General features: G+C 34.1%; 1 protein-coding gene across 2 annotated transcripts in view; it reads right to left on the reverse strand.

The window, feature by feature from the left end:
- Nucleotides 1-644: 644 nt before the first annotated feature.
- Nucleotides 645-24,914, reverse strand: part of Madm (MLF1-adaptor molecule) — an 800,745-nt gene continuing 776,475 nt past the window's right edge. Inside the window, exon 9 of one of the 2 annotated variants that reach the window (XM_072523211.1) lies at nt 645-1,260. In XM_072523211.1, coding sequence (XP_072379312.1) covers nt 808-1,260 — 453 coding nt within the window. In that variant the 3' untranslated portion in view covers nt 645-807. The remainder of the gene's footprint in view (nt 1,261-24,914) is intronic. The other variant, XM_072523210.1, reaches the window with a different exon arrangement.

Raw genomic sequence — 24,914 nt, forward strand, 5'->3', positions numbered from 1 at the left:
AAAAGAGCCAAAAATTACCAGAATGGACCTTAGCGATTTCCCATGTTAATTTCCATAAGAGTTGGTCCCGTCCCCGTATAGCCCCTTTAGATCCGTTTACACGGGTAGAGTAATGATGCAAGTACTTGGTAGAGTAGAATAACTCTACCGTAAAAACGCTCAGCGCAGTAGAGTAGCAAGTAGAGTGCATAGTAGGTTGTAGAGTGACTAGCAACATGTGGCAAAGTAACTCTACTACCACCACCACCGCCAAAATGTCCACTCGCCTGCGCACTCTACCCATGGAACGCGGTCAATTCTGGTAGAGTAGAATAGGTAGGAGAGTTCATAGGGACGCTGTCAGTCCGGCTGGAGTTGTGTTTTGTGTAAATAGTGAAAATGAAGACGAAACTTTAAAACTTGTAGAGATGCATGGCGAATACCAGTGTTTATGGAATTTAGGTAGTGTACACTACAGAAATAAAAGTATGAGGCAAGCTGCGGAGGATAAAATCGTCGAAACAATGGAAAAAGGGGGCTTTAAAGTAAACGAGCTCAAGCAAAAAATTAAGAATATAAGGCACTTATAATCAAGAATGTTTAAAAATACAAAAATCAAAAAAACCTAAATTTCTTAGTTCACTGATTTCGTTTCGCCATTGCCCTGGAATGAGAGATCCGTTGCCAGCAATTTCCTTATAGACACAGCCAAAATATGATTCTGGGGATGTTTCTCTTAGCCAGTTGTGAAGGCTACAGGCTGTGTTAACTACTTTATTTACTGTTGTTAGTTGTACGGCTAAGTGTCTTTCGAAAATCCGGAAACGACTAACTAATATTACAAATGCATTCTCTGATTCTTTTTGCCCTGGTCAAGCGGTAATTGAAGACTTGTTCATTTATGGTAAGACGTCTTCGGTACCCACTGTATGGCTTCATAAGGTACATTTTAAGCGGAAATGCATCGTCCCCAACAAGGAATGGACCATCGGGTAGAAGACTATTCTCTAATGCTTCATATATAGCACAATTTTGAAATACACCTCCATCTGAATTAGATCCTTTGAAACCAACATTGATATAACTGAAGCAGTATTTATGATCAACAACAGCCATACGTACCACGCTGTGCTGCCCTTTAAAATTATAATATTCACTGCCAGAATTGGGAGGTGCCTTAATTAAAGCGTGTTTGCCGTCTATAGCCCCACAGCAATTTGGAAAGTTCCAACGCTCCTTAAAACCCTCAGCCACAGTGTTCCATTCGCCTCTGAAAGGAACCTGAAACCAAAATTTAAAATTCCCTCTTAACATTTACTAATTTAGTTTTTGTTTTATTTTTTGTTTGTTTTAGGAAACTACCATTTCACACAATATAGAATCGCAGGATCCACTCAACACAGAATCACAGGAAGAGGAAGGGACTGTAACGATAGGTTACTTTATCGTTACTGAGAAATTTAAAATAACTTAATTCTGCCTGTAAGGTATGCAACCAACTATACATGTAATCGTATTATCAATTGTTTATCAATTGGTCAAACTGCTTACTGACGGAAGCCAACCATTTTAAAAGGTGTAAGAGCTCACTTTATATCTAACCTTCAAACGGGTCAGAAGAGTGATCCTTCAGCGACCAACGCCACGAGGTTCAAGTTATCAGAAAAATTTTAAGTTATTCAGAGGTGAATTTAAGTTACAGAAGGCGTTTTTTTTTTAATATTAGAAGTTTTGGGAAAAGAAGATTTTGGTTTAATTGTTGAAATATTGTTGCGTTGGGTGAGTTTCATTTTAATTAAAGTACATCATTATTTTTTTAACCATTATTAGTTTCATATTAATATCATTTATTTAATAGTTTTACCCTAATTATATCAGTCAAATCACGTTCAGAATTCTTTCTGTTAGAAATTCTCCTAAGTACACGTTCTCATCAATATCCAAGCAATTCGGTAATGTAAGGAGATCCTTCATTACTATTTGCCTATAATATATTCGTGATAAGTTAAATTTTAATTCTTCATTGAAATATTCATAGTAAAATCCCAAATCCCGTCACTGATTCATCTTGGATCTGTTCCTTTCTGAACAGACCAATTTAAATATATCTACAGGTTATCTGATTGGAATCAACTTAGAAATTGTCAAACTGATACATTGTGTTAAATATAGGGAGGGGTTATAATTGTTTGAATATGTAAATAGGTTGGTTGTCAGTAAATTTTGTTTTAATTAATGAATAAAACTTCATAATAAAAGTTCATACTTTTCTAGTACATTAGGGAATGTAAATATATTGTATAAAAAAGGGGTTAATACGATTTTGTATGATAAGGGTATTTAAAATTAAATATATATATATAACTTTGTTGGGGGGATTTTCATGTAGGGTATTTAAGTTAAATTGTACATTACGGTTTACAGGTTTTCTATTATATTATTATTAAATTGGGTTATAAGTAATAATCTCTTTTATTAAACCACCTTCTTTTTTTTAGTAAGGTTATATCTAGTTACAGAAAACATAGTTAGCAGTAGCAATAAAGTCACTAGGTGAAGTGTTTGTTAGACTAAGAGTCCAGTAAACATCTTCCCTGGCGCCCAAATCATTCTTCTCTCCTATATTCCTGTTGTCAGTACTTACTCTTAGTTCGTTTTGGTTATTCTTATATTTTCTTAGTTAATATACATCTTTTCTATTCTTTACTGTTTTCTCAGGGCATGCAAATAGGCCTAACCCTACCTTGAGTATCAACTGGCCAGTCTCAAGCATACCCAGCTAGCCGAACTGCATTCAGTTTCAACTTTTATTTTAATTTAGTTTCAAACTTATCTTCACACTACTCTACAGATCTTATAACATCAGGGACATTGTCCCAAGTGATCTGCCTACTATTTGTTACAGTAGCGCCCAAAGTGGAGCAACATAAATTTGTTAGAGTGGCGCCCAACGTGGGGCCCAGATTTTTAGTATTCCTTAATTCATTTGTCTCTTTTTAAATTGTTTCTAGTTTGTTTGTCTATTTTTGCATATTTTGTAGTTATTTAGATCCAGTGTTCTTTGCTACAGTATCTCAGAAATATTGAATAGTGTCTTATATTGCTGTGTTGGTGGTTTTGTTAACTTTAAATTAATAATTAATTGTAAACCTTCATTTAGTATAACATTTTTGATAATTATATTGGTTAGTGATACCTGTACATTTGTTGAGAAATATTGAATAATTTATTGTATTACTATTTACATTGTTATTGGCCAATAGTGGTTTTGTTTAGGTGCGATCACACTATAATATATATATATATATATATATATATATATATATATATATTGGTCAATTATTGCATACTTTATATAAAAATAAGTTCAATTTACTTATTGTCATTTGATCTCTCAAACCAACTTTAAATTATTTTAAATATATTTATATTTAAAGGTATAGGTACACCTTTATTAATTTACATTTGGTTAAACACATTGTTGATTTTGGTTTGTTGGTGATATTTTTTTTTCTTCCTCTCTTTCATCATGTGTACCTTTAAGGCTGAGCATTTATTAGTTAAGGAAGTGGATTATGAGCTGAGGATATGGGGAATTCCCTTTGAAGAGTCTACCAAGGTTGAGAAAAAACACCAATTATTGCGCGGTGCCTTGAAACAAGAGCAAGGAAATAGGAGCTTTCGACAAATTTCTTCTGTAGATATTCCTTTTCTGGAACAACAACAGGAGATAAACCAGACGTTGGAGGACCTGGCTCAGAGGATATCCGATTTTAGAGGGACTGTCCATGATAGCATGTATTCCAGGTTAATTTCACGTCTTGCTCATATCTCTGGTCGTGCACATTTACTATCTTGCTCAGATGAGGAGCAACAAATTTTCAAGCGCTCTATTTCCATTAGAATTCTTAGTTTAGAAGGTGAACTTGATTCTCGAGTAAATCCGGCAGCCACATCCACTCCTATTTCTTCTGTTCATGCAGCTAATTCGTTTTCACACCCTAAACCAATTCAGGTACATAAGTGGGGAATTTTGTTTTCTGGTCAAGGTCATCATGATGAAGTCATTTCCTTTTTGGAGAGAGTGGAATGTCTTCGTATTTCAAGAGGTGTGAGTGAAGATGATCTTTTTGCAGCTTCTGCTGAATTATTTACAGGTTCTGCGTTTACTTGGTTTATGAACAACCGTCATAGCTTTAACACTTGGTCTGAGTTGGCTCAGAAATTAAAATCTCATTTTCTGCCTTATTCTTTCCAAGACGATCTCCTAGATGAAATCAAAAACCGTAAACAAAAGCCAAACGAACCTGTCACTATGTTTATTAACACCATTTTGGGCATGTGTAGTCGACTTGAGACTCCTCTATCCCACTTTGCCAAAATAAAGATCATTCTTAAGTGTCTGTTGCCTTTTTACCATCAGCAATTAGCTTTAATGGACATTCAGAGTATCGAGGATATCACTGAGAAGTGTAAACGTTTAGAGGAAACTCTATCTTGGTCTTCTTCTTCTGCAAGGACATCTCGACCTACTTCTGGTCCTTCATTTAACTCAAGTTTCTCTAGAAATCGTTCTTGGCAACCCAAAACTCATCAGTCGTAAGTCATAATTTTAGTAATGAACATAATCAGCACAGAGAATATTAATTCTTTATTAGTCAGAAAACATAATGATAACCGACCTTATCTTGAAATTGAGATATTAGGACATTCTTGTTTGGCTCTATTAGATAGTGGCTCTAACATTTCTTTAATAGGTTCCTATTCATTACAATGTAGTATTTACTGCAGATGGTACCATTCAGTCGATTAAAGGTAAATTTGAAACTGAAATTTTAGTTGCAAATATTCACAAAACTATTACCTTTTATATTATACCTTCCGTGCAAAATTCTATAATTCTTGGCATGGACTTTTTAAATGCATTTAATAGCACATTAAATTGTTCGGACTTTTCGTTCTCTATTTCTTCCTTTAATTTATCAACTGTAAGTGTTATTCGTGAATTTTCTAGTTTGTCTGGAATGGAACAAAAACAGTTAGAGGATATTATCTCTAATTTTTCATCTATTTCGTCTAAAGATAAATTAGGCCGTACACATTTAATGTCTCATACTATTGAAGTGAAAACTTCAACTCATTTCAGACAGTATCAATACCTCAAGCATGGCAAGCAGATTTAGGTAAAGAAATCGATTCAATGCTCTCCTTAAACATTATCGAACCTTCTACCTCTTCATATTGTAGTCCTCTGTGGCTTACAAAGAAGAAGGATGGATCAATCAGAATTTGTTTTGATGGTCGTAAATTAAACAGTATCACATCGAATAGGGACGCTTATCCTATCCCTCGAATAGATGTTATATTAAGCAAACTCCAGAATGCGAAATACATCTCTTCCATTGACTTATCCAAGGCCTTCTTACAAATTCCTTTGAGTGAAGAGAGTAAGAAATATACTGCTTTCGCTGTTAGTGGTAAAGGATTATTTCAATTTGTCACGATGCCTTTTGGTCTAGTTTCAGCTCCTCAGACGATGTGTCGTTTAATGGACTTAGTTATTGGTCCACAACTTGAACCATTTGTATTTTATTATTTAGATGATATTTTAGTTGTTACTCCTGATTTTACTTCGCATATTGAAATATTAGAGAAGTTATTTTCACGCCTTAAAGAGGCTAATCTCACTGTCAACTTGGATAAATGTAATTTTTGTCGTCCTAATCTCAAATTCCTGGGATATGTTGTTGATAGTCAAGGTTTGAGGACAGATCCTGACAAGGTAACCGCTATCAAGGACTTCCCCATACCTAAAACAACTACTCAGTTACGTAGGATCTTGGGTATGTGTGGGTACTATCGAAGGTTTGTACGTTCTTATTCCACTTTATTATCACCTCTTACTGACCTCCTTAAGAATAGGAAAAAGGGTCAGACTATTACCTGGAATCCTGAGGCTGATGATGCTTTTCATCGTATTAAAGAAGCTCTTACCAGTGCTCCTGTCATGACCTCTCCTGATTTCAGTGAACACTTTTACCTCATGACAGATTGTTCTAATACTGCTTCAGGTGGTGTCCTCTTTCAGATGAAAGATGGTTCTGAGCACCCCATAGCGTACACTAGTAAGAAGCTCAATAAGGCCCAGAAAAATTACTCCACTACTGAGCGGGAACTCCTTGCTATAATTCATGGCTTGGAGGCCTTCAGGTATTATTTAGAAGGTCGTAAGTGCACTTTGATCACTGACCATAGTTCGTTGTTGTGGATGCATTCTATGCGTAACCCATCCCAACGGTTGTCCCGCTGGATTTGTAAGTTATCAGCGTTTGACTATAACATTGTCGACCGTAAGGCAAATGGTGTTGTAGTAGCTGATGCTTTGTCTCGAACATTTGATGTCAATCTTCTTGACTTATCCACTTTAGTTCCGGATGCGTGGTACCAGAAAATGTTGGAGAAGGTTACTCAGAATCCTGGTCAGTACCCTGATTTTAAAGTAAAACATAATATCCTTTATAAACATGTTGTTAGTCCAATTGAAGCCTTGACTAATATGTCGGATTGGAAAATTGTCGTCCCAACCGCAAATAGGGATGAAATTCTTCGTACTTTTCATGATAATGTGACATCTGGTCACTTTGGTTCCTTTAAAACATTTAGTAGGATAGCGGAGCTATATTATTGGCCTGGTATGCGCAACTGTATTAAGAAATATATTTCTAGATGCAAAGTTTGCGCTACATGCAAGCCAAGTAATAAGCCACAAGCTGGATTAATGGGTACTTTTAGGAACATTGACTTCCCATGGCAGATGGTATCTATGGATTTGATTGGACCATACCCTCGTAGTTATAAGGGCAATACCTATTGTTTGGTGGTCGTGGATTACTTCACTAAATTTCCATTAGTTTTTCCTCTTCGTAATGCCACGGTTCCTATCATTGTGAAATATTTAAAGGAGCAAGTCTTTTTGTTATTTGGTGTTCCCCAAATTGTCTCTTGTGACAATGGTCCTCAATTTGTAGCTAAGGCTTTTAAAGACCTTCTAACTAAATACAAAGTTCAGAAGATCTTTTATAACGCTGCGTACCATCCGCAAGCTAATCATAGTGGGCGTGTAAACCGCAGTATTGTTACAGCCCTAAGATCATATACATACCAAGACCACAGAGCTTGGGATCAATATATTCACTCCATAGCTCACGCCATAAGAACTTCTGTACATGAAGTTACGCAGTGTTCCCCGGCTTATTTAAATTTTGGTCGAAATGTTGCCTTATCTGGTGATTATTTTGGTTTAGTTTCAGGCAATTCCACAAATCTACCTCAAATATCAGATAAACTTCATCGTTTAGATGATCTACAGACTCTACCTCCAATATTTGCAGACATCAGGAAGAAATTAAAAACTTCTTACCTTAAGTCACAGGGTCAGTATAACTTGAGGAAAAGAGATTTGCGATTCTTTGTTGGTGATCGGGTATTAAAACGTAATTTTGTTAAGTCTAATAAAGGTGATGCTGTTTCTGCCAAATTTTGTCAAAAATACGTCCCATGTATTGTCAGTAAAGTAATATCTCCTATAATATATGAATTGAAAGATAGTTTGTCCAACAAAAGTCTTGGTCGATTTCATATAAAGGACTTATTACCAGATAATACTGTCAATGACTTAGACTCTTCAACGTCAAAAGAAGATTAACCTGACAGGATTGATTAGGTTAATTCCTCTTTCTAAATTTTGGTAATACTTGATTTGTTAATGAATAGGTAAATGATTGGATTTTGATTTTAGTCACCAGATAGATAATATGGTTTATCTATTGTATAATAGTTTTAGCTTCCCATACTAAATTTAGCTTTGTTGTTATTAGTTATAATATTGAAGTAGGTACAGCAAATTTTTTTTTGGTAAATCAAACTGGTATAGAACTGTCAACTCTTCGTACCTTATTATGTTTATATGTGTCATTGCTGAATAGTATACATAAATACATGTATATGTTTAGATTTGGTTTATTTGATCCTGAGGTTGTTTTTGGTAGTTCCTACAGGAAAATTATTAAAATACTTAGTAATATTCTTTGATACATTAGTTACCATTTGGTCTAAAGAAGTTATCGCGTCATTTGTTTTAGATAATACAATTTTAGTATACAGTGTGATTCCTAAGTTAGACTTCATTCGTTAAAAATTCAATGAAGTTAGTTGAGATAAAAGTTACGCTGAATTATTATGTAACCTTTTTTTGTATCTAACATTTCTTATGAAATTGGTTTGCCTCGCATGGCTATGCAAATATGTGGGTTCGAAACTTGTGTTATTATCACTAGTGCGCACGTGATAGGAAGCAGATTTCATGGCTCACAATTGCCTGGTTATAGATCAGACCTTAATCAATTTAAATGCTGAATCTCTATAATAGAGTGTTTAATCATCATCATCATTATTGAAGGATGTACTAAACATTCTAGTATTACAATTCAGAAATATTATATATTCTGTTGAAACCTAGTCTTAATTTTAATCTCACTTCTATTATACATTTATTGTCTACCCTTTTTAGCTTTATTATCTAGTTGTGCTGATACAAATGGTAACCTCTTAGATCTCAGCCTTATTAGAATATATCTTTTGTATTCAACAATTGAATATTGTGTTTAGCATCAGCTTTCCTGGGAACTCATTTTGTTTTTATATGTAATTAGGAGTCAGGATCAATGTTCTGTTATATAGATACAAGTAACTAGTGAACATACCCTAATCTGCAGTTTCTTAAGAAATTGACTTCCTTGTTCTCTAGTACTTCTTTGATTGAATATTTATAAGAGTTATCTATTTATGATGTCTTGAGGTATTGTATTAGCGATGATTTCGTGATATTTGGTTGGCTTTTTCTGGCTATTCTTATAAATCTGTTGTAGCTACAGCTATAGTTAGAGAATTCCAGTATTAGTTAACTCCATTTCGTTATATCAGTTCTTTAATTTGGTACACTTTCTTCCTGTTGTATTACTCTTATATGTGAAACTCAACTGTTCATCTATTAGTTCATATATTACTAATATTTGTGTTGGAATTCCTTACTCCAATAAGTTTGTCATTCTTGTGTAGATCTTATCTTGAATCCGATGCATAACGGATGATGAGCTTAATTTGGGTTGTAATTTGGGTAGGTTGTGGAACTTGATAGGGATACAATGTGGTCTGGAATTTGGTAACCTTCAATGACACGAAAGGGAGTCCTAGGAAGATGATTTGGGATTCTTCCGGATGTTCGGCCTAGTCAGGTTGAGTCGTTGGTAGATTCTTGATTATGTTGTATACTGACTAAGTATCCATTATTATACCTATCTACTCATGAATGGAATCAGATCAATTCACATATGCTACAGACACTTAGTCTGTTATTCCGTTCCAATGGTTCAGTTTCATGGTACCAAATATTTAGCATCTATTGAGTATATTAATTATTAGGTTGTGGTGATGACCCATGAATTTGCCTGATTGTTTCACATTGGATATGCCAATATAAATCTGTTGTCCATTGTCGGATCAATTTAGGATAAAATGCTTGCTACAATCATTTTTTCTCAGTAACTCCTATATCTAGTGTGGTTTTATATTACGGTCCATATTTTGGTTTATTACGAATTGGTTACGAAATCTACTGATTGCTTCACCTTGGATATGCTCTAAAATAAATCTGTTGTCCATGGTTGGATCAATTTTGTATCGTTCATCCCATTCGTCAATTATTTTGAAGATTTGTATTTTTATTAGTAATTCAGTATAAGGTTTCAATAAACCTACAATAACTTGTGGGCATGAGTGCTTATGTCATATTTAGTATATTTTATATTAAAACTACCCCTCTTGCATGACTCATAATCTGTGGTTAAGTATAATCGGTCGAGTTAAATGCAAATGTGTAGAAGTTATTTGGTATATTCGGTTATATATTAGCAAGTTTTGTATTCATATATATTATTGGTATAGTGTTCTTGTTGACAATAATTTGGGGTTTATTTAAATCTACTTAATCAACTTGAACACAATTTTGGTTTTTAGAATGTCAGTCACGGATGGAAGATTCTGTGCATCTAATATGTTAGCTAGTGTGGTGTCCTGGACACGCTATATTATTGGCTATTTTGTTCACGTCTGTGATGGATCCCACAGTGTATGATTGGTTATTGATTTGTCTTGAATATCTATAGTTACACAAAGAAAAAAAAATTGTTCTTAGGTCAATTTTTTTTTCTCCAAGTAAAGGGGGAATGTAACGATAAGATTACTTTATCGTTACTGAGAAATTTAAAATAACTTAATTCTGCCTGTAAGGTATGCAACCAACTATACATGTAATCGTATTATCAATTGTTTATCAATTGGTCAAACTGCTTACCTGCCGCTTCCGCTTAGCTTGGAACTGACGGAAGCCAACGATTTTAAAAGGTGTAAGAGCTTACTTTATATCTAACCTTTGAACGGGTCAGAAGAGTGATCCTTCAGCGACCAACGCCACGAGGTTCAAGTTATCAGAAAAATTTTAAGTTATTCAGAGGTGAATTTAAGTTACAGAAGGCGTTTTTTTTTTAATATTAGAAGTTTTGGGAAAAGAAGATTTTGGTTTAATTGTTGAAATATTGTTGCGTTGGGTGAGTTTCATTTTAATTAATGTACATCATTATTTTTTTTAACCATTATTAGTTTCATATTAATATCATTTATTCAATAATTTTACCCTAATTATATCAGTCAAATCACGTTCAGAATTCTTTCTGTTAGAAATTCTCCTAAGTACACGTTCTCATCAATATCCAAGCAATTCGGTAATGTAAGGAGATCCTTCATTACTATTCGCCTATAATATATTCGTGATAAGTTAAATTTTAATTCTTCATTGAAATATTCATAGTAAAATCCCAACATTTTTTTTTATAAATACATAATTTTCGATTAATTTTCCAAGGTCACAAAAAGTGTACGAAACCTTCACTAATTATCATCATTCGGACTATTTTTTCTTGTCCTAACCGCCTTTTTATTTATCAACTCTGAATAAAGCTAATGAGAGCTTCTTTGATTTTATTTTAGTCGCTGGAGGAAGAAGGAATATAAAAGTCAATACAATAAAGATTATTTTGGATTTGGGGTAATGGATTTCAGTTTAGTTTAGTTTGGAGTTTTTTTTTGGGTTTTTCCCGGTTTGAGAGTAGTCAGGTTCTTTTTTTTTTATTGTTTTCGTACTATTTTAAAAATAAGTTACTTAAATATTGTTTAAACTTTTAGTGAGTGAACGAACCAAAACTTAATAATAATTTTAGTCAATTTTCATAATTCATATTTGCGTATCATTATTTATATAACATTCAATTTTTTCTTAACATCATTTGCTTATTTTTTGTCTTTAAATATTTTAAATATACACTCGCGATCATAAAATCCGGGTCACCTTGAAAATTTCAAGTTTCTTGAATATTTTTGCATCTGGTGCAATAATAACCTTTTTTTAGGCTAACGTATTTTTTATTTGTCATCAATGTTTGTTTTGAAAGAACAAAATAACGGTTTTTTATTGTTTTTATTGAAAAAGCAGAAAACAAACCAAATTGTTGAAACAGACATACGAAAGGAAAAATGAAAAATACAGACCGTGGTAAAACATCAGTGGAATTTCAATGACTAATATCGTGTATTGCCTCCCCTTGCTCTAATAACCTCTTGCAGACGACGGGGCATATTCTCAATTTTTCTCCTGATTACATGTTGTGGTATGTTATTCCACTCTCTTACTAACAGATCCTTAAGCTCCTGTGCGTTGTTAGGAGGAGGTGTATGGGTTTGAATACGTTTTTCAAATCGTCCCAGAGATGTTTGATGGGATTCAGGTCCGGAGACCTAGCTGGCCAGGGTAAGCTCGTAATTCTAACCTCGTCCAAGTATTGCATACTAATCCTGGCAACGTGCGATCGCGGATTGTCCTGCATAAAAACGGCGTCTTCTCCAAGCCCTGCCTTGATGGGCGTAACATGTTCTTCCAGAATCTCCGTAATGTACCTTCGTGCAGTTAAGGACCCATTTTCGATGAAGGGTAATTCTGTGCGGAAGTCGGAAGATACACCTCCCCAAGCCATGACCGAGCCTTCACCAAATGGCATTCTTGGAGCAATGCAAGCTTGTGAAAATCGTTCACCGGTTCCCCTCCAAACTCTTACATGTCCATTGGATCCAGTTAGGCAAAAACGGGATTCATCTGAGAATAACACTTTGCTCCAATCATTAATTTCCCAATGCGCGTATTGTCGAACAAAAGCTAGTCGTGCAACTCGATGCGCCCGGCCAAGTGGCGGTCCTGTAGCCATTACCCGAGAAGATATTCCAGAAGAACAAAGTCTTCTCCTGACTGTTGCAACGCTAACATTGCAATTTCGTACTTCCTGTAGGCAATTTCGATGCATAACCGCAGTTGAGGTCCGGTCTCGTAAAGCCTGAAACACAAGAAAACGGTCATCTCGTGCCGTGGTCGTTGTTCTTCGTCCAGAGCCAGGTCGTCTGGTTAGCAAACTCGTCTTCTGAAAGCGTTGAAGCACTCGTTGAACCGTAGAAAGGCTTACGCCAACAGTTCTTGCGACTTGGCGTTGAGTGTGACCGTCTTCCACAAACGCAATAGTGTGTGCCGTTTCAACAACAATCAAGGCATTTTTGGCAAAAAATAAACAATAATAAACACTAATAATGGCACTAATAAACACTAATGGCGGCAATAATAAACGTTTGTTTGTTGAGTTTGAACAGAAAGTCGAAGCACAAATGAGACATTTAAAACAAGCGGCAGTTACAGGTACCGTTCATTTTGGGAAGTGTACAGTTTTCCGCGCAATCGGCATTATTGGAATTCTTTATTACAAAGGAAACCGCTAAGCTGACAACAATTCTCAGAAACATGCATTAGTTTGTATTTGTGTTATTATTATTTACGATAAAGCTTGTTAAAAATGAAATAACGGCGATTTTCAAGGTGACCCGGATTTTATGATCGCGAGTGTATATATGTATTAGTAATAACAGGGTAGGGGTGGATTTTAATACACTTTTGTAAGGTCATTTGTGCACAAAGGTCCATTTTGTATTTTTACAGCCCTACTGCTAACGTCACTGATTCATCTTGGATCTGTTCCTTTCTGAACAGACCAATTTAAATATATCTACAGGTTATCTGATTGGAATCAACTTAGAAATTGTCAAACTGATACATTGTGTTAAATATAGGGAGGGGTTATAATTGTTTGAATATATAAATAGGTTGGTTGTCAGTAAATTTTGTTTTAATTAATGAATAAAACTTCATAATAAAAGGTTATACTTTTCTAGTACATTAGGGAATGTAAATATATTGTATAAAAAAAGGGGTTGATAGGATTTTGTATGATAAGGGTATTTAAAATTAAATATATATATATATATATATATATATATATATATATATATATATATATATATATATATAACTTTGTTGAGTTAAACCACCTTCTTTTTTTTAGTAAGGTTATATCTAGTTACAGAAAACATAGTTAGCAGTAGCAATAAAGTCACTAGGTGAAGTGTTTGTTAGACTAAGAGTCCAGTAAACATCTTCCCTGGCGCCCAAATCATTCTTCTCTCCTATATTCCTGTTGTCAGTACTTACTCTTAGTTCGTTTTGGTTATTCTTATATTTTCTTAGTTAATATACATCTTTTCTATTCTTTACTGTTTTCTCAGGGCATGCAAATAGGCCTAACCCTACCTTGAGTATCAACTGGCCAGTCTCAAGCATACCCAGCTAGCCGAACTGCATTCAGTTTCAACTTTTATTTTAATTTAGTTTCAAACTTATCTTCACACTACTCTACAGATCTTATAACATCAGGGACATTGTCCCAAGTGATCTGCCTACTATTTGTTACAGTAGCGCCCAAAGTGGAGCAACATAAATTTGTTACAGAACTATCGATGATCCAGATCAATCAGTGGAAAATATAACTCTACCACAAACATCGAGCTGCCAACAAATAGCATCTCGTCAGCCATCGGCATCGGAAACATTTAAACGACAGCCTGCAAGCAAAAAGAAAAGACTTTTTCTTTTTGCTTGCAAAAGAAAACTATTTTTTGTAATGTGCGTACATGTTTATTCACCCTGTTATTGAAACTTACCTTTATTGACTCCCCCTTCGGAGATGGCATCACACACCTCGGGGACCAACTTTGAAATTGTAGGTCTTGAAAACCTAAAAAAATGAGAAAGGCTTCGATAGGTGTTCCCTGTAGCTAAAAAATTCAATGTAATCTTAAGCTTCACTCTTGGTTTTATTGTATCCCTCATAAACGTCGTTCGATTTTGTCATGCACCATATTCAGAAGTTCTTCGAATTTCCCTGGGGTCATCCTTCTTCTTCTCATTGCGCCGTCTCCTTTCGAAGGTTGGCGATCCAAATGGCAATTGTAGATTTGGAAACTGCTGCGCGAAAGATCTCTGCGGATGAGCGGTCGAACCATCTTCTCAGGTCTTTCAGCCACGAGTTCTGGCGTCTTCCTACTGATCTTTTGTCCTGTACTTTTCCTTCCAGTATAACTTGAAGTAATTCATATCTTTCGCCTCTCAACACATGACCCAAGTATTGCATTTTCCTCTCTTTGATTATTCTTAGTAATTCTTTTTGTTTACACATGCGACGAAGTACCTCAACATTAGTAACTCTTTGTACCCATGGAATCCTCAACATTCGTCTGTATATATACATCTCAAAGGCATCTATTCTTTTTTCTATTTCAGAGTCCATTGTCCAACTTTCACAGCCATACAGTAAGACATAAAAAACGTAACATCTGATCATTCGGATTCTAAGCTGTAGACTAAGGTCTGATCTTGTAAAAAATGTTTTCATGCTCATGAATGTTTTCCTTGCTTGTTCGATTCTTGATAGGATTTCTTGTTTTGGATTACACTGACTATTGATATTTTTTCCCAAATATTTTATGGAATTTACCTGTTCTATTATTTGACCCTTGGCATACACCTGTACGTTTATTGGTGTCTTTGAAAATACTAAAGTTTTAGTTTTGGAAACGTTTAGATGTAAACCGAACATTTCGCTGTGGTAAACTACCGCATTTATTATATTTTGTAGTTCTTGTGCGTTGCTTGCTATTAAGACGGTATCATCAGCATATCTGATGTTGTCTATGCTGATTCCGTTAATCTTAATTCCGCCTTGGACCTCGTCTAATGCTTCTCTGAATATAGACTCCGAATACAAATTAAAGAGTAACGGTGATAAGACGCAACACTGTCTCACTCCTCGTCGGATTTGTATGTCTTCGGATGTTGTGTGCTCTATTTCAATTGTTGCCGTTTGGTGCCAGTATAGTTCCGAGATAATTCGCAAGTCTTGTTCGTCAACTCCAGTTGTTCTCAGAATTTCGATCATCTTTTAATGGTTAACGCAGTCAAATGCTTTTCGAGAGTAAATAAAACATGCATATACATGTACATTCATGTCTCTGCATCGTTGGGTTAACACATTTTAAGCAAAAAGAGCCTCTCGTGTTCCCAATCCGTTTCGAAATCCGAATTGAGTGTCACTCATCTGGAACTCGCACTTCTTGTAAATTCGTGTATGAATAATTCTGAGAAAAGTTTTAAAGACATGAGACATCAAGCTTAATATTCGATAATCATCGCATTGTAAGGAATTCGATTTTGTTGTTAATGCTACGAATGTTGATTTTAGCCAGTCTGTTGGTATTTTACCTGTGTCATATATCTTATTGAATAGTGCTGTTATTAAATCTAGGCTTTTACTTTCGTTATCTGCAATTAGTTTAAGTATTTCGACATTGATATTGTCTGGACCGGTGGCTTTTCCATCTTTCTTCTGTTCCAACTCATTCTCTAAAGCTAGTTCTCTTAGCAGAAGAGCTGAAGCCCCGTGTGTATTCCTTCTGTTAAGCCACTCTCTCATCCACTCCCTTCTTTTTTGTTTACCTCATCATCGATAGCTTCAGCGACTTCAGTTACAAATGTATTTGCAACTAAAATTTTCTTTTTCTTGAATTCATTTTGCACTAAACAAACACCCACTCCACACTATACTAGCATCAGTACTATACTTGTAACTCTCCTCGTGTGAACGGTATCAATCCATTTTTGGTAGAGTAGCGAGTAGAGTCGGAGCAGAGTCGACTCTACTCGCTACTCTACTCTATTCACAACCCTATCCGTGTAAACAAGTCTTTAGTGCTTATATAAATATATTTCACAACTTTCAGCAGATATAATTCATTTGATAATGTATTTCGACATATATACAAGTCAAAACACAAACTCACATATAGTTGCGATGTGGTTTTCAGCTTTACAACTCTTCTACTTTGCTGTGTATTGATCACAAATTTATGTTATCACTTAATAACTACTTCAATTTATATTATTTATTTACAACTTGCCTGATACAATATTTATTTTCGACTGAATTTTACAATGACATTTCGCGAATTTCTATACATATTAACTCGAGTAACCAATCTCGTTACCACCTCGTCCTGCGGCTGCCTTTTTCCACAGAAAATCCAAGCTATTCCTTTGTCGCCTATTTAAACTTTTAAAAATATACAACCAGTTGGCCGTTATAAAATATTATGGATAACCGTAGATAAGGAGTTTGTAAGACTTGCTGCAATCAAAGGTTAGCATTTTTTTTGTTATTAATTAATATATAATAATAATAAATAATTAATAATAACCAATTAACATTGGTTAACATAATTTTGATTTTAACTTAAATATATCGCATATGTTGCACTTTAAAACTTTAATTCATTTCCTGGGCGCTCCATTACCGATTTTCTTATAAAGTGTATCCATTAACAAAATATTTAAATGAGGCGGAAAATACTTTATTCAGTATGTTTTCTGCTAGAATGTCTTTTATATTTTGAAAACGAATTTATACGATTGACGATTTTATCTTTTCTTTCCTGTGTAGTTTCTGCTACTGGTGAATGTCGTGAAATGCTTCAGCATTTTACTGAATTGTCCCTTCTGTGATAACAAAGTTTTATAAAACATAATTTATATATTTTATAGAATTCTCCATCAATGTTAATATTGTAGGTATTCTCTCTTTTGCGGTTGTTAGTATCTGAGCGTATAAGAGTTGTTGCCCTAGGTCTGGACGTATTTAAGCTAAAAATATAGTCTGCTAACAATCGTGAAGGTCTAAAGACCAATAGGCAGAAAACAGCTCTTGTCGTTTAGCAGTCTCAAATATAATACTAAATTCAATCGGCATGGTAATAAATCGTACCTCTCTAAAATTTACCCCGTACTTCTTTACCACTTTCTGTGACATATAGTTGACCAGTATTTCTAAAAATCTTCCTTGTTTCTCCAACAATCTTTGATCGTTTAGAAGGAACTATTTGAACTAGATTTTTAGTTCTGTCCATTTCGTTATAAACACGTTTAGATAAAATATAAACTTTTAAAATAGTAATAAACAAACAGATCGTGTGAATCACAGTATGAGAATTTATTCTTATGTGATACCAATTCTACGTTTCCAACAATTTTTATAACCGAAATGAACTGACATAAGAATTGTTGCTCAAAATTTCAGAAGAGAAGTTCTTATATCGCTGAGGTTGTTTTACCCAAATCTGAACAAGCAAGATTTGACTTATGCCATTATTTCCGCCGATTATTTTGAATACATTTAATCGTTGTATCTCAAACTCAACTCAAATGGGCAGGCCACACTGCTAGAAAAAAAAGACCAACTTTGGAACGACACAATACATTGGAGATCTTACAAAGGTACACGACCAAGAGAAAGACCACAGATGATATGGGTAGATGATATTAGAAAAATATCCGGAACAAATTGGAAGTATGTTGCTCAGAATAGAGATCGATGGAAATAGTTGGGAGAGGCCTATGTCCAAAGATGGACGATAGAAGGCTAAGAAGAAGAATTCTTGTAGAGGACTCAGTTTTTTTTACCAACAAATATAGATGGTCACCTATCATTGACTTTTACCCTGCGACCACAGAATTGATATAAGAACATAATATGGAAATTCCTATGTTCCATCCGATAATGGACATCAGACAACTTAAGAGACATCGACCTTGTTTATACGACTTAAACCCTTATGATAAGAAATATTATACTTATTTTATAATAGTTAAACCTAGTGTCATTAAGTAATTCGAGTTCAAGGATAGAGTGAAAGTATTGAAGTTTGACTTCATAATCACATAAAGATGATGAGGAAGAAAAGGTTTTGGAAACCCAACCCAGTAAACAAATAAGTCGAGTATTATGAAAATATAACATTTATTAGATAAATAAAAAAGTATTTTAAACATAATAAATAACAAACTCTTCAAGTAGTGTTCTCATTGTATTTTTTATTGTATTATTAATGAATAAGGAAGAACATTATTTTCTCTTTTTCTCTTGTTATACAATGTTTAAAGCCAAATAATGACATATCGACATTTTATTTCATCTTAACTTAAAACTTAGGTAAACAATTAATTTAAAATAAATTGACTACGGAATTTTGGCAAAAAACCTAAATACAATAATCAAATCAATAAAAACTAATGTATTAGAAACGTCTTGGGCCGAACCAATTTTGAGCGTAATATCACATGGGACCTCTAATACACCAGCAGAAATTTTTATGTAATTAACAGTTTCTATTCTATATTACATACTATATTATTTTAGACCTACGCTGTCATCTCGTTATCTTATTGTTTACTAAAATTACACCCTGGAATATCAGCTTGAAGTACCGTAGCATTTAAACCGAATGAAAATGGCAGGCTGTATGAGAATAAATAACATATACCTTGTGGTACCCCAGCAATGATGCTCAACAGATTTTAATAAGACGGGACGGAACAGTGACCTGCTCTTTCTCAAAGAAGGTAATGTTTTAAATTATTTGAATAAGAAACAAATATCATACATATTGAGAAAAAGGCAAGATGGACAAATTGTATTTTGAATCTTATAAGCCAATAGGAAATTAAATATATCGATCATATATTATCTGAATTAACAAAAACCCATACCTTATACCAGTCACTCTGAACTGACTGACATAAGTTTAGAGTTCAATAATCGATTCTTAAGTTATAAGAGAAGCAAATGTTATGTGGGAGATTGATAAAAGTGCTAAAAAATAAAAAAAAATATGATGATTGTTATAGTCTTAGATTCCACTGCAAGATCACTACGTTCATAGCATAGTTAATCAAAATCACATTTTTACATACATTTAAGAATAGAAGAATACGTTCACAACGTATTGTCAGTCAAAACATGGCCACAAATATTTTAATTGAATTAATGGCAATTAATTTTTGAAAAAAAAACATTTATTTCGTTCATCGCTATTTTATTTTTTTAAATAAAACACGCTGCTCATGACGTATATGTATGTTGTTTTTATATCAAAGTTTTTTTTATGATGATATAAGGTTGCCTGAGAAAAAAATGTTCGCAAATTAGGGTTGCCAGCAGTTAAAAACGCGAGGTATCAAAGATAAAGTAAAATAAAGTTAGAGCGTAACAACACTAATTTGACAAGTGATAATATATATTTACATATAACAGATCACCGGCGGAACTGACGTCACATTATGACTACAATGTTCGACGTGTATTTGATAGGTTATTAATTTGAACATAGTTATCCCCGATATTTTAATGCTAAACAGGTAAATTATGTGTTAAGTCAATAATTTAACATATTCTTTTTGGTAAATCAATAAATTATGTTATATGTTTTTGTTAAAAAAACACTAATTTTTTAATTTTACAATATTACACATTATTTCTTTGATTCAAATGTAAATAACGAAAATAATTATTGTACACACACATATATATACAGATATATATATATATATATATATATATATATATATATATATATATATATATATATGTATATATATATATATATATATATATATATATATATATATATATATATATATATATATATATATATATGTTCGGAAATATTTCCGCGGTTACAATTAAACCTAGAGCTAAGATTAATACTATTATAAAAATTAATATTAAACTCACCAGTCTTCCGGGTTGAACCGCGTCGATATCCATTGGGCCGAGCTTTCGACATCCTCTCTGATGTTTTCTTCGGGGCTTCCGAGGTCTCAGTCACTCAGACACTACTACACTCACTAGTGTAGTAGTGCAGTGACTAGTGAGTGTAGTAGTGTCTGGGGGCTCGGGGGACTGAGACCTCGGAAGCCCTAAAGAAGACATCAGAGAGGATGTCGAAAGCTCGGCCCAATGGATATCGACGCGGTTAAACCCGGAAGACTGGTGAGTTTAATATTAATTTTTATCATAGTATTAACCTTAGCTCTAGGTTTAATATATATATATATATATATATATATATATATATATATATATATATATATATATATATATATCCATTGTATCAACCACTGTACTTACAAAGACGATTGCCAGGGTATCAGATTTCCACTTCTAACTACCAGAGCCAATAAGGATCCCTGCACACGCAGTATCAGCAGAGTCAGCGGGCTATAAGGTTTTTATACGTTCTCACTGAGTCAGCAGTTACCAATCTTATAAAACAATTTGTCGCTCTTTATTTTTGTTCAGTATAATTAAAATTGTAGGACGTTACTTTGTCCATTGTATTTTTGAAATAAAATTATTTTTTAAAAGTCCAAAAAGTGTTTCGTGATATAAAAAGTGACGTAGTCAGTAGAATCTCGAAATGTTGGCGGAACAAGGAAGAACTTAACTGACAACGGTGGATTCCAATCATTTATACAGAAAAGAACCAGCACACTCCAAAAAACAGTGGCGTCCTAACTGTGCAGAAATCTACGGAAGGAACACCAAGTGAAGCCCCTGGTAGAACAGAAGTCGAGAACAAGACGACTTGATGTTTTTGGAACTAATGTAAGTCTAACATTGAATCATTTCGTATATAATTTTTGTTTTATACTTTTTATTATTATATACTGTTCGGTATAGCAATATTAATTATTCTTTCAATAAATCCATGCCAAATTTGAATATTTTTGCTGATTGCTTTAACAATTATAACTTTTTTTAATTTCGTTTTATTAAACGATTATTTTTGTGGATTACTCCGCTAATCAGACAGCGTATTTTCCGATCTGCTTCTTCTTGATGCGCCTATCCGTTACAAATGTTGGCGATCATCATGGCAATCTTTATCTTATCTGCAGCAGCGCGGAAAAGCTGCACATATGTTGTATTGAACCAGATTCTGAGGTCCTTTAACCAAGATGTTCTTCTTCTTCCTGGACCTCGTTTTACAAATATTTTTCCTTGCAGGATGGCTTGAAGGAGAGCATATCTGGATTCATTTCGCATAATATGTCCGAAGAACTGTAACTTTCGGGATTTGATGGTGGTCAGTACCTCTCGGTTCTTATTCATTCTTCTGAGGATCTCCTCATTTGTGACTCGGTCAATCCACGGGATCTTAAGCATTCTCCGATATAGCCGATATATATATTTTCCGATATTTTGCTTTATTATTTTGACATTTATATTTTGATTAATTATTTAGTTAATCAATCCATAACCTTATACTTTTATTTCGTTTATTGATTTATTGACCACCATGAATGACAACACTACAAGCTACACTTCTCATCCCGCGTCTCGCACCGAGAACCAACCTGAAATAGAACCTTATAAATTATCTGAAATATTTTTTATCATACCCGAATTTGAACGTGATCGAATATTTTTACACACATTATTAAATGCTTGTGTAAACTATTAGTAATTCACATAAAAATAGATAACACGGAAGAGCAGCACAACTTATAAATTCAAGAAATCCATTATCATATCTAGAAATCAAGCAGCTTCTTACTTCTCATTTTCTGGACACTGCAGACTTATCTTCTTTTATACAAGATTTACAGAGATTCAAACAGCATCCGAATGAATCTCTTAATGAAGCTCTTACTTTCCTAAATCGTATCAAAGTCCTTAACACAAAAATGTATGCTAATATACAGAAATCTAACCTCTCTGACTAACAGACGAGAGTTACAATTATCCTATTTCGAAATACAGAATTAGATTCAAACTCTGAATTTGGACGACATGAACCCATCTCTGAACTTTCCAGAACAGAATTTTCTCTGAGATCTCTTTACCGTGAACTCTAAAAACCTGTATTACATGAAAGACGCATCAAATACATTTAAATTACTTATCTCTATCTTTAAAGAAAATACAGCGAAACCTCGTTTTCCTGAAAAAATTACCATACAGGGTATTACAAACCAAAAGATTTTTGTCTCTGAATCAACTTTAGTTCCGTTTCAAGTGGGAAACCCCCATAAGGTGTTTATCCATAATTTAGTCCTCGAAAGGCTAATCTTACGATCCAGCCTGAAAAATGTGAATTTCTCAGGAAAGAAGTGGCGTATCTCGGACATTCCATTATCCAAGATGGCGTCAAGCCTAACCCTTCAAAAGTCGATTGTATCCAAAGATTTCCTGAACCAAAAATAACGCCTAGAAAATCAACATGAACCTTTGGCTCAATAACAGTTTCTGACCCACTGCCTATTACCATCAAACGCGAGTCCAGAGACGTCACATCGGAGATCATCCACACCAACCATGTACTCAAACTACAACCCACGTGGGATGCCGACACTTCCCAGATAAGATCCATCCAGATTATCAAGATCAATACTGAAGACCTTGAGATAGCCCATTACAAACTCAATCAGTATTCTGAAGAACTCGACAAAATAATCAATGAACTATTCGTCAAAAACCATCTGAGCTGGTTCACGATCTTAACAATAGTCGTCATTGTGACTCTTGTTGTTCTTTACATCATATGTAAATGCAGATTCAAGAGAAGATAAAAAATAGGAATTGGCAATACCAATGACAATAACCTTCCGCCATCTCCACCAAGTCACTCAGAGACAGCCTTCGCCAGGAATTGGAGGAAGATCCTTCCAAGAAGAAGACCCAGTATCCACCTAAGCGCATAGACGAAGAAGAGCAGATCCAACTAAATATCAACAAACAGACAGTCTAAAAGTTGCTGCCTTGCACCAACTTTCATCTAAAAGTAGAAGCTATTATATGCATTGTACCAACCAATGTTACTTACAACGACGATTTCCAGGCTAACAGGTTGCCACTTCTAACTACCAGAGCCGATAAGGATCGCTGCACACCCAGTATTAGCAGAGTCAGCGGCACCCAAGGTTTTTACACGTTTCCACTGAGTCAGCAGTTACCAATATTATAAAACAATTTGTCGCTCTTTATTTTTGTTCATTATATTTAAGTTTTTAAGTTCAGTATAATTAAAATTGTAGCACGTTACTTTGTCCATTGTATTTTCGAAATAAAATTATTTTTTAAAAAGTCCAAAAAGTGTTTTTTTGACTTTTTTCGTACACCACTGATATTCCGGCATAAATAGGCGGCCATTGTTATCGACTACTTTGGACGCAAATATTTATTCATAGGTTCCATTCTTAGTATATTATATATATATATATATATATATATATATATATATATATATATATATACATATATATATATATATATATATATATATATATATATATATATATATATATATATATATATATATTCGGTTTTTATAACGTCTTACGACGTTGTCCGACTCCCAAACGCCACGAGTTAGGTTTTCGTCCAGATTTCGAGCGCTAATCGCTTTCCTAACTCCCAGGTTCCAGCTCTGTGGTGGTCTTCCTCGTTTCCTCTTCTCTGGGGGTTGCCACATCATCGTTTTTTTAGGCAATCTTTCGTCCCCCATTCGGCTCACATGCCCATACCATATGAGCTGTTTTCTCTCAATATCCTCAACTATAGTGCCCTCTATACCCATTTGTTGTTTTATCACTTCATTCCGTATTCTGTCGGCTCTTGATATTCTCATCGATCTTCTGATGGCATCCATTTCCGTGGCTTCGACCTTTTTCTTATATTTTTCGGTTATTCTCCATGTCTCAGCTCCATAAAGTAGGCTAGTTTTAACCATTGTCGCATAGATGTTCCATTTTCTTTTCTTTGATATTTCTTTACTCCATAGAATTCCGTTCAAACATGCTATAGCTCTTCGTGCTTGTACAATTCGATGTTCTATTTCTCGTTCGTCTTTTCCACTACGGTCGAAGATGACGCCCAGGTATTTATATTCGTTGCATGGATTTATTTTTTGATTGTCATCGATATCGAGTTGTTCTGCTTCAGCTCCAATTGAGAGGTATTTTGTCTTTTCTAAATTGATATTTAATCCCCATTTCTGGTATTCTTCAATTAGTTTTCTAAGCATGTATTCCATGTCATCTTTGTCATTTGAGATCACCACCTGATCATCTGCAAACTTAGTATATTATATCGATGGTATATTATTAACACTATCTATCGACAAATACTTTAAAATCTCACAACTGACATTAGGCATGTCAAACCAGTGGCGTTGCGCACTAGCTCTCTTTTAGTTTATCTTCGATTCTTGCGTTTTCAACAGCAGGCAACCCTACTTTGCGACCATTTTTTCTAAGGCAACCTTATCATGAATTTAAAAGAATAGCAATTTAATATAAAAACATGCATATACGTCATGAGAAGTGTATTTTATTTAAAAAATAGATAAACGGAATTTTTGTTAAAAAAAGTTAATTAATTGAATTAAAACTATTTGCGGTCAATTTTTTACTGGCAACCTGTTATCAATGTATTCTCTTACTCTTAAATGTATGTAAAAATTTGAATTTGATTAACTACGTTATGAATGTAATTATTTTTGGA

The sequence above is a fragment of the Diabrotica undecimpunctata genome, chromosome 2 (assembly GCF_040954645.1).
Source record: "Diabrotica undecimpunctata isolate CICGRU chromosome 2, icDiaUnde3, whole genome shotgun sequence".
NCBI lineage: Eukaryota > Metazoa > Arthropoda > Insecta > Coleoptera > Chrysomelidae > Diabrotica > Diabrotica undecimpunctata.